We start from the raw sequence: 11,439 nt of genomic DNA on the forward strand, positions 1-11,439 counted from the left end.
CTGTGATTTCTTCTCTGATTCAGTTATTTAAAAGATTTCCAAACATAAGATTTTCCAGTTATTTATTTATTGCACTTTCATTGAAGAATATACTCTGCTCAGCCTCAATCTTGGAAACTATATAAATGTGCTTTTTGTGTTTGATATCAACACAACACACCAACTTTCATTTAGTTAATTCTAGTGTAATTGAGTATCTCAGCCTTGAAATGCACTTTGAAGTTTCCTTTTTCCCCTTTTCTTTAACCCTAAAACATAGCCTCGAAACATGCTTTAGAAATGTCTCTCTTGGCCGGGCTCGGTGGCTCAGCCTATAATCACAGCACTTTGGGAGGTAGAGGCAAGTGGATTGCCTGAGCCCACAGGTTTGAGAACCACCCGGGCAACTTGGCGAGACCTCGTCTCTACGATAAATCAAAAATTAGCTGGGCATGGTAGTGCACGCCTGTAGTTTCAGCTACTTGGAAGGCAGAAGGATCACCGAAGTCTAGCAGGTCGAGGCTGCGGTGGCCAGGAACGTGCCACTGCACTCCAGTCTGGGAGACAGAGTGAGACTCCAACTCAAAAAAAAAAAGTAACTTTTCTCCCTTTTCCCACCAAACACTCCCTTTTACCATGTATACTTATATAACTTTATCTTATATAACTTTATGCTTGTTTAGACATTCCAGGGATTAATCTTGAAACAAACCAGGCATTAAGCAAGGAAACTCTCCCACCTAGATTATTACTTCAAGGTGGTTAATCTATCACCCGACTGTAGCTGAGACAGTACTAGCTGGTACTCTAGATGGACAATAACTCAAGACAGTCACTAGAATGAGATTTGCAGATCTGTATCCTGTATCCCTCTCACATGCTCCCTGAACCCAGTTTCCCTCCTCTCCTGCCTTTTTTTTCTGAGTCAAGGTCTCACTCTGTCATCCAGTGGCATGATCACAGCTCCCCGCAGCCTTGAGCTCCTGGGCTCAAGTGATCTTCCTACCCCAGCCTCCTGAGTAGTTAGTTGTTTGTATATTGCCTAGACTGTCTTGAACCCTAGGGATCAAGCAATCCCCCTGCTTCGGCCTCCCAAAGTACAGGGGTTACAGATGTGAGCCACCATGCCCGGCCCCTTTTAAGCCCCTACATGAAGCCTAAGAGCTGAGATGGTTTTTTTGAGGTGTGAGCCTGGTCATCTCCTCAACTGCTGGCATTTGAATAAAGCTGCTTTCCTTCCACCACACCTTACCTCTTGTATAGTTGGCTTGTAAAGTTGTGAACATGAACTTGCTGTTGGTTACACTAGCAATGGTATGCCTTGACATCCTTTTACTTTAAAACTTTCTGTATCCTTATATTTCAAGTATGTCTTCTGTAAGCAGTTAAAAAAAATCTGATCTGACAATCAGTTTCAACTGACTTACATTTAATGTACTAGTAATCTTTGAGTTTAAATCCGTCATCTTAGAATTTGCTTTTCTTTTGTCCTGTCTTTTCATCTCTTTTGCTTTTAAAGTATATTTTTACTATTCATATCTCTCCCTATATTATTTAAATGTTAATATTTAAATGTTAAATATACATTATTTTACTAACTTTTTAGTGAATACTTAAAGAGCTTATAGCATGCATCAACTTTTTTTTTTTTGGAGTTAGGGTCTCACTGTCACCAAGGCTGGAGTGCAGTGGCACACTCGTGGCCACCCCAGCATTGACCTGCTAGGCTCAGGCGATTCTTCCACCTCAGCTTTCCAAGTAGCTGGAACTACAGATGCACGCTACCAGACCTAGCTAATTTTTTGATATATTGTAGAGATGAGGTCTCACCAAGTTGCCCAGGCTGGTCTCGAACTCCTGGGCTCAGGCAGTCCTCTTGCCTTGGGCTCCCAAAGTGCTGGGATTACAGGCTTGAGCCAACGCATCTGGCCCATGCATCACCTTTTTAAAGTGAAGTACAAATTATTACTTCTATCACTTCCTGAAAAATGCAAGAATCTTAGCTCATTTCAACACTCTTTATCCCATCCTAATATTTAATTTTTGAGGTATACTTTAATTATATATAAATCTCATGTTCCACTAAAAAGTCTTGTTTTATAAGTTAACATTAATTTTGATTTACATGCATATTTACTTCTCTTTTCACTCCTTCCTGCACCTCTGATCCACCATCTGAGATAATTATCCTCCCCTCAAAGAATAACTTACTATTTGTTTTTTGTGTGGATCTGATAGTGAATTCTATCAATATTTATATTGAAAATATCTATTTTTATTCTTGATGAATTTGGATATAAGACCCCAGGTAGGCAATTGTTTTTTTCAGCACTTTGTCTTTCAATTATTTTCTTTCAGCATTTTATATTTTTTTGTCTCTTGAGTTCCATTATTTCTGTGATGAACTTTCTTTGTGTCTTCTCTGAAATCCATCTCTTTGCTCCAGTTGCTTTTAAGATTTTTATTTTTCTCTTTGTCTCTGTGCATGTGTATGTTTCATTTTGTTCTTAGCAGTCTTACTCTTGTACCTAAATGTGGTTTTTGTCTTTCTCTTGCTTGGGATTTACAGCCTTCTTGAATCTATGTCTGTCATCAATTTGAAACATTATCAGCCATTATCTCTTCAAATATTGCTTCATCCTCATTCTCTTTAACACCTCCTTGTAAAATTCTATTTACCTTTATAAGACACCATTTCACTGTCTTATGACAGGTATCTAACATCTATGTCCCATATTTGTGAGTGTGAGCTTTATTCTGTATATTTATTCTGATCAATTCTGAAGTTCACAAATCCTTCAGCTGTGTCTAGTATGTTGTTAAATCATCCAGTGTATTCTTATCAGGTACTGTACTATTCAGTTCTAGAATTTCTATCAGTTCTTTCCCCCTTGTTTTTGTTCTAGTTCTCTGTTAAATTTCTCAATCTTGCACTTTAATTCCTTGAACATATTAAATATAGTTTTAATGTCAGATCTCCTGTGGGTCTACTTCTATTGTGTGTTGAATACTTTGGTTTTTCAAACAACTAATCTCCTCGTATGCCTGGTTACTTTTTATTGAGTGCCCATCACTGTCTATAAAAAATTATAGAGATAATTTAAAGCATTGGATGATAGTATCTTCTTCCACAAGAGTCACATTTAATGATGGGAAGCAAGCTAGAATAGAGGTGCCTGCAATCTGAGATCTTTCTAATCAATCTACATAGAGATAGATCTTTCTAATCAATATATCTATGAAATTAATAGATACCTCTCAGAGAAAAGTGGTTAATATCCTGGGCTTATATTTCTGGGTTCCTTTTTTTTTGTTCCAGATCTTGACCCCACAATTTCTTCATTGTTCTGATAATTCTCCAATTCCTTCAAACATAATCTTTTTATATCTTACATTAAATGTTTAACATTTCCTCTAGCTTTTCTGACTATCCTTCATTGCTTTTGCTATAATCTCTATCTCTGGCATCTGAGGTTGACCCCCTTTTCATTCTGAATATTGTTTGTTCTTGGCCAATATCATGAGTGTTTTTGATTTTTATAAGTCTTTTCAAAGATAGACTTTTCTCTGTGTTAAGTATTTCTACTGATTTTTTAAAATTTCACTAATTTCTACTCTTTTTTTTTTTAACTGTATTTCCTTCTGCTTTCTTTACATTTACTTTGCTATCATTTTCAGGCAACTTTGCTATTCTTTCTTGAGATGACTACTTAGCTCATTATTTTTCCTTGCATTCCTTTCTGGTTTATTCGTTTAAAGACTATAATTGTCCTACTAAATACTGTTTTACTTGTTTCCCGCAAGTTTTGAGGCATGTAGGATCTCAAAACATCACTTAGTTCTAAACATTTCTAATTTCCATCAAAATGCCTTCTTTGACCCACACATTACTTATGTTTCTTTACTTCTAGTGATAACGTTGTGGTGAGAAATTGCATTCTGTATGATACCAATCTTTTGAAATTTGTGGCTTCATATGTGAACATTTTCTAAATGTTCCTTGTATGTTTGAAAAAAAATAAGTACGAGGCAGCTGTTACATAGTTAAGTGTGATATTAAAAAAGGTTAAACATTCAATGGTAATATGTTAGCATAAACACAATTTTAAAACATTTCCTAAATAAATTAACCTATAGAGATTACAAAAGTGCTTGCCAAGTGATTTAGTTATAGTACAAATTGTTCATCAAATTAGTCTAGTCATTTCCATTTATTAATTTTTGGAAATTATAGCCATAGTTTTTTATTTGATACAGATGCCCTTGTCTGAACCATGAACAAACACAGAAAACTGGATAAAGTCCCTCCAAGAATTTCTTTCAATTGATAGTCATTCAGTAACTTGTAGTCAAGACAAGTAAAAATTCACTCTTAACATCAATAGATTTATGGGGCTTTTCAGCATTTGCTGAAATAACAGTAAGTATATTTAAAAGTGTTTTAGCCCTGCTTGCTGTTAATTTTATATAGCCAATATGTGTTTAATTGTATTAATAACTAAGTCACAAAACAACTTATTAATATATCATATTTAATTATATCAAATCTAATCCCTCAGTCTAGTGGAGAAGTAATGTAGTATGGCAATTAATAACATATGCCAGAGTATAAAACTGTTTAATGACCTTTCTGCTTCTCAATACCCCTAACTAAATGTGTTTAATACAGAGAAAATGGTTTTTTGGTAGCCATTTTCATTTATAAAAGAGTGTTATTAATGCTTGTGGTAGACAAATATTCAGTGGGTTTGAATGAACTTACCCCAGTAAACAATGGTGAAATTCAACAGAAGTGATAAAATTAAAGATCTACATCCCAGGAATGACTCATCCATAAACCATCCCCATAGACCTTATTCATCTGCTGTGGATTCTGTTCTGTCCATGGGAGTGGACATGGTGACGAAAGAGTTCATATGTTTGGATAACTGTAGTAGGACAGTACTATAACTTTCATCTGACTGCTCTCATCTCTTTGGATTGCCCGAGAGAAGAGGCTGTAGCTCCCACAAGTGGCCATGTGAGAGTGAAATGAGAAAGGTAGACAGCCAGATGGGGTTAAATCGGGGTAGGAGTTGTCTTTTTTTTCATTCTCAAAAACGAAAGCCAGATAGTCACTGGATATCTGCCTAGAATTTTTTGTGTGCAGGCGCATGCAAAGCATGGGTGAGGAGCAATCAGAATGGAAGCTGGGCCAAGGTGAGAGGATTACCTGAGCCCATGGGTTCTAGACCAGCATGGGCAGCTTGGCAAGACCTCATCTCTACAACAAATAAAAAATTTGCCGGGCACAGTGGCGCGTGCCTGTAATTCCAGACACTTGGAAGGCTGAGGCGGAAGGATCACCTGAACCCAAGCAGGTCAAGGCTGCGGTGGCCATGAGTGTGTCACTGCGCTCCAGCCTGGGTGACAGAGTGAGACTCTGATTCAAAATAAATAAATCAATAAATAAGAATGAATGCTGGCCTACAGTTTTCCAGTGTGATATTTGTTGACAGCCTCTTCCTGTGCTGGTTCTTGACTCTTTAGTTTCCATATAATGGGTTACTTAGGGGAGTACCAAGGAAGGTGCTGAAGCATTAGGATGACATTTAACAGGCTTGGGACAGCATTCAACTACTGTGAATATATAACAATATTTTAACAACTGATACAGTTGAACCAGTGTGTATTAGGTGACTATCAGGCCTGAATGTAGTCTATAAATGCCTACTAAGAGCAAGATTTTAAGTGATGCTGTTCATATCTCATATATCCTTCTTATGTTTGTGTCTGCCTGATTAACCGAGGTATACTAAAATGTTTATTAAAATATTCTCAGCAGGGCTCGGTGGCTCAGCCTGTAATCCCAGCACTTTGGGAAGCCGAGGCAAGTGGATTGCCTGAGTCTGCAGGTTCGAGACCCACCTGGGCAAACTGGCGAGACCTCGTCTCTACAATAAATCAAAAATTAGCTGGGCATAGTAGTGCGCGCCTGTAGTTCTGGCTACTTAGAAGGCTGAGGCGGAAGGATCGCTGGAGCCCAGCAGGTCGAGGCTGCGGTGGCCGGGAGCGTGACACTGCACTCCAGTCTGGGCGACAGAATGAGACTCTAACTCAAAAAAAAAAAAGTCAGAAAGCCTTCCAGCACTTTGGGAAGCCAAGATGAGAGAATTGCTTAAGCCCAGGCGTTCAAGACCCGCCTGGGCAACATAGCAAGACCTAGTCTCTACAAAAAAATTAAAAAATCCGCCAGGCATTATGGTATATGCCTGAAGTCTCAGTTACTTGGGAGGTTGATATGAAAGGCTCACCTAACCCCAGAAGGTCAAAGTTGTGTTAAGCCATGATAGTGCCACTGCACTCCAGCCTGGGGGGACAGACCATGATCTCAACTCAAAAAAAAAAAAAAAAAAGAAATCTTTCCATATGATGATAAATTTGCCTGATTTCTCCTTGAAATTCACAAATTTTGATGTTTATATTTTAAATCTAAAAGACTCATTCAAGTTCAGACTCATTTAAATTCCTAGGCAAATACCCATTCAAACTTGCAATTTTTTAGTTCAATTTTTTTACTTATTAAACCTTGTCTATTTTTTCCCCCTTTCTTGACTTCTTTTGAAGGTTATTTTTGTCATTCCATATTTTTTCCTCTACTAGTCTGGAAATTATATACTCATTCCTATCCTTTGGCTCCTTAAAAATTTTAAAATACATATTTATTAAAGCCTAAAGTTAATATATCACACTATATATGTAATTTTCCTTCAAAACATATAGGAACCTTCAGGGCTGAGCACGGTAGTTCAAGCCTGTAATCCCAGTACCTTGTGAGACTGAGGTGGGAGGATTGCTTGAGGCCAGGAGTTCAAGACCAGCCTGGCAACACAGAAAGACCTCATCTCTACAAAAAAGAAAAAAAAAAATCACCTGGATATGATGGTGTGCATCTGTAGTAACAGCAACTCAGGAAGCTGAGGCAGAAGGATCCCAAGCCCAGGAGGTTTAGGCTACAGTGAGCCATGATCATGCCACTGCACTCCAGCCTGGGCAACAGAATGAGACCTCAACTCAAAACAAACAAGCAAAAGGAACTTCAAACATCCCTCATAATTCATATGTCATTGTTGCCTTCTGTTGTAGTTCCATCTTTTTTAATCCCCAAATACATTATCAGATTTAGTTCTACGTACATATTTATATTTGCCAGACTCTTTGCTTTTCATTCCTTTTAGCATCTCAGACCTTCCATTTGACAATTTCCTTTTCTCTGAACTTAGAATTCCTTTACTGAAGGTCTGCTGGCAAACTTACTTAGTGTTGCTTACCTGAGTATGTATTTATTTCATCTTTATTCTTGCCAACAACAAAGAACTCATCTTTGTTGGCTATAAATATAGACTGAAGTTTTTCCAGCATATTGAAAATAATTACCGCTGTCTCTTGATTTACACTATTATTGATGACTAATTGGCTATCATTCTCATAGTTACTCCTTTGGGGTCTTTTTATTTCCCCCCCTATTTAATGTCTCACAGTTTCACTATAATACATCTAGGGATGATACCTGCTTAGATTTATTGGGTTACTTAAATCACGGCTTGGTGCCTTCAATTCTGTTAAGTTCTCAGCTATTATGTCTTCAAATAGCTCCTCCATTCCTATTATATATCTCATTTTCTTCAGGAATTCTGACTAAATATATGGTATGATTTTTCTCTCTATATTCCATGTTACTAAACCTCCTTCATTTTTTTTTTCATTTTTTTATATCACTAGAATCCTTCATATTTTCAATCTCTGAGTTTCTTGGGTCTGCATTCTGGATACATTTTTCTTTTCTTTTTTTTTTTCTTTTTTGAGTTGGAGTCTCACTCTGTCACCCAGGAGACTGGTGACAGAGTGAGACTCCAGTCACCACAGCCTCGACCTGCTGGGCTCCGGCGATCCTTCCTCCTCAGCCTTCCGAGTAGTTGGAATTACAGGCATGCGCTACCACACCCGGCTGATTTTTTGATTTAATGTAGAGATGAGGTTTCGCTGCCCAGGTGGGTCTCGAACCCGCGGGCTCAGGCAATTCACTCACCTCAGCCTCCCAAAGGTGCGGGATTACAGGCTGAGCCACTGAGCCCGGCTTTGGATACATTTTTCACCTCCATTTTCCAATATACTAATTCTCTCCAATATATTAATTCTCTCTATAGCTGCACCTAATGTGTTCTCATAAAGGATAGCTTGAGAAGATCTAAATACTATTATCTAATCTATTAACATAGTCAAATTTACTTTTTCTACACATCAGCTTAGGATGTAATTATATTTATTTTGACAATGTTGCTATCATTTAATACATTTTTGGAATTCTTTGGAAATTACCTTCTAGTCTATATATCCTGTCATTTCTTTTTTAGTGCTAAATTCATTCTAGTCTGGTCTCTGATCAATTTATAATTTAAATTCTTGCAATCTATATCACCCCCCCACCCCTGTTCTGTATTAAGAAGTCTTTGTAAGGTTATACTACCTGGTATGCCAATTTAGTTAATATATAACTGAAGGATATAAAAAATTATCTCATTTAACATAGATATATCATCTATCTGAAATTACCTTAAGTCGTACACAAATGTTGGACAAACTAGATGAAGTCAGAATACTAAAAAACTAAAACATTGAACTATTTTCAATCACCACTTTGACAAAGATGAAGAATGGCAAAAAGCAGCATTACCAAAAGTATGGGGAGACAGGCACTTTCACATGTTTATGGAACATAGGAATGAGAATCTGTATGATTTTCAGAGGCCAATTTAACAATAGGTATCAAAAATCTCCATAACCTTTTGACCCATTCTAGGAATTTATCCTAAAGATATAAATACAAAATATTTGTTCATACAGATTTTATTTAATCTAATGAAAAAATTTAAATAATGGTGTAGAAATATATTTATTAATATAAAGCAGTTCACAATATACTGTAAGAAAAAAGTAGGCTACAAAACAGTATGATTCCATGCTTATATTAAAATAATTATACACAAAGGAAAAATTTCCTTGGATATCTATTTAGTTTCTGGGATCATAAGTGATTTTAGCTTCTTTTTGCTCACTTATTGCCTGTCTTCTCCACAATGAGCATATACTAATTGCATAATTAAAAATTATTGAATTGTTTTGAGTACAAGAGTACCTAATCACCTTTTACAAAAATGTTTTTATGGGAAAATGCAGCATAGACTAAAACAAGAACTATAAATAATATATGCCTCATTCTTATAGTTCTGGAATTCCTTCTTCATAACTCATTCTACCCCTCCCAATCTTTACCTAAAATCCCACATCCAAAGAGTAGAAATAGTCACTTTTTAATTCCTGCAATTGTAAGTAGGAGGTTGGGAGGGGCCAGGAAGGATATGGAGAAGAGAGAAACTGAATATTTATAACAAAAATTTGGTGTTTTGAGAGGAACTTTAGGAGTAGGGCTTGAATGGAAAAGACTGGAGTTTCCATGAATAAGCTTCATCAACATAGTTTTTCCTCTCACCAATTTCCCCCCTTACAAGCTCCTCCCAACTGCTTTGAGCAGAAATCCCAGCGATCCCAGTACCAGGTTTTAATTAGGAAGCAGCATTTGTATTAGTATTGAAATAAATAAGGCCTACCTGCTTACAGTAATTCCTGATTCTGTTCCTTTGCTACTTCCTTAGCATGTGTTAGGTGTTTCTTTAGAAAAATATTTTGCTTCATAAACCTTTTGTTTTTCACCATCTCTAACATAACCCTCTACCTACCATAGGCAGGACCATAGGTCCTCTGACATACCAGTCTCTGAATGAAATACATTTATCCCGTCTTATCTTGACTAATATATTTCCTACTCATTTTTCTGATCTTAGTTCAAGTGTCATTTCCTCGGAGAAACCTTGAACACTCCAGTCCATAACAGGTTCCTTCAAGACTACATCAATTTGTAAATACACATTATGCATTATTTAGTGTGGTTATCTAATATCTAGTTGAACCATTAAGTCCCAAGCTTAATGAAAACAGTGCCATTAGCTGGTTTTGCTCAGCATTGGTACTCCTGCATTTGGAAAATAGCAAGTGCTTAACAAAAATATTTGCTGAGTGAGAGAATGAATGAATGAACAACTAAGTAAACAACTAGCAACCCAGAGGCCTTGATGGGATAAGAACTTTACTAACTGCGTCATCTCATGGTGAAACTGTGTGGAAATTTTTTCTTTTCATTGCTGACATGTATTTGCAAGACAAGGTTTTAAATATATATACATTATTTTAAAAACTCCCCACAGCCGAAAATAAACCAAGGCTAAACATGAAGTAGTTAATGAGTCAAAAAAAAAGATGGATACTTTTTTTTTTTTTGAGTTGGAGTCTCACTCTGTCGCCCAGGCTGGAGTGCAGTAGCTCGCTCCCTGCCACCGCAGCCTCGACCTGCTGGGTTCAGACGATCCTTCGGCCTCAGCCTTCTAAGTAGTTGGAACTACAGGTGTGCACCACCACACTCAGCTAAATTTTTGATTTATTGTAGAGATGAGGTCTCACCAAGTTGCCCAGGCTGGTCTCCAACCTGTGAGCTCAGGCAATCCTCTCACCTCGGTCTCCCAAAGTGCTGGGATTATAGGCGTGAGCCAGCGCGCCTGGCAGAGTCGGATACTCTTAATAGAAGCATGTAGTCTAGTTTGGGCATTTCACAAATGGCCCAAATCATGAGAGACAACTCTCTGCAGTGTCTTAGTATTGTATCTTCCTCGAGCAAAGGAAGCACTTGTTCCCTCACAGTAAGTTCAGGCACAGGGAATCCACAGGCTCCCCACCCTTGACAGAAGTTTAGGCGAGAAAAAACGCAATTCTAGGGTGATGGGGAGGAGTGGGCATTTATTCCAAATGTATTTACCGAGCACCTACTGTGTACAGAAAGCCTCAGTTCTGAGCTGGCTCTGAGAGACCCGCTGCGGGGCTTTGGCATTTCTCCTTCCCGGAGCCTCCGAGTCCTGAAGGTGAGCAAAGGAGGGCCGGCCTGCCTACCCCAAAGGGCTGGGACCGGGGCTCCCCTAGGCAGCAAGCGCTTCGGAAAGTGCCAGGAGGCCTGAAGGCCAGCGCCCCAAACAGCCTCGCACACCTCGGCCCGAGCCGAGCGAGCGAGCGAGCCCTGGGCGGCCGTCCGCCGGCAGCAGAGCCGGGCGGAGGCGGGTACCCGCCCTCCGAGGGGCCGCGCTTACCCGTCGGGCGAGTACTCGAGGTTGAAGACGGCACCGTGGGTGCGGGTGCTGAGGTACACCGAGTCCGCGGGGTGGATGGAACCATAGAGGCTAGTCATGGTGCGGAAATTGTCCCGCGCCGGGTCCACGAACAGCCCGCGGCCCAGGCTGCGCTCTCTCAGCCACCCGAACAGCCTGGCGCCGGGACCGCCCAGGCCCACGCTGAGGCCGTGCCGGCCCCAGCTCTCGG

The 11,439-nt window shown here is 39.0% G+C and overlaps 1 protein-coding gene across 1 annotated transcript in view; it reads right to left on the reverse strand.

Moving 5' to 3' along the window:
* DCAF10 (DDB1 and CUL4 associated factor 10) overlaps positions 1-11,433 on the reverse strand; it is a 51,844-nt gene extending 40,411 nt beyond the window's left edge. Inside the window, exon 1 of the mRNA XM_008074134.2 lies at positions 11,211-11,433. Within this exon, the coding sequence (XP_008072325.1) occupies positions 11,211-11,308 (98 nt within the window). The 5' untranslated portion in view covers positions 11,309-11,433. The remainder of the gene's footprint in view (positions 1-11,210) is intronic.
* Positions 11,434-11,439: the final 6 nt, after the last annotated feature.

Source organism: Carlito syrichta, unplaced genomic scaffold, assembly GCF_000164805.1.
Source record: "Carlito syrichta isolate Samal-C Ts95f unplaced genomic scaffold, Tarsius_syrichta-2.0.1 Scaffold316346, whole genome shotgun sequence".
Classification (NCBI taxonomy): Eukaryota; Metazoa; Chordata; class Mammalia; order Primates; family Tarsiidae; genus Carlito; species Carlito syrichta.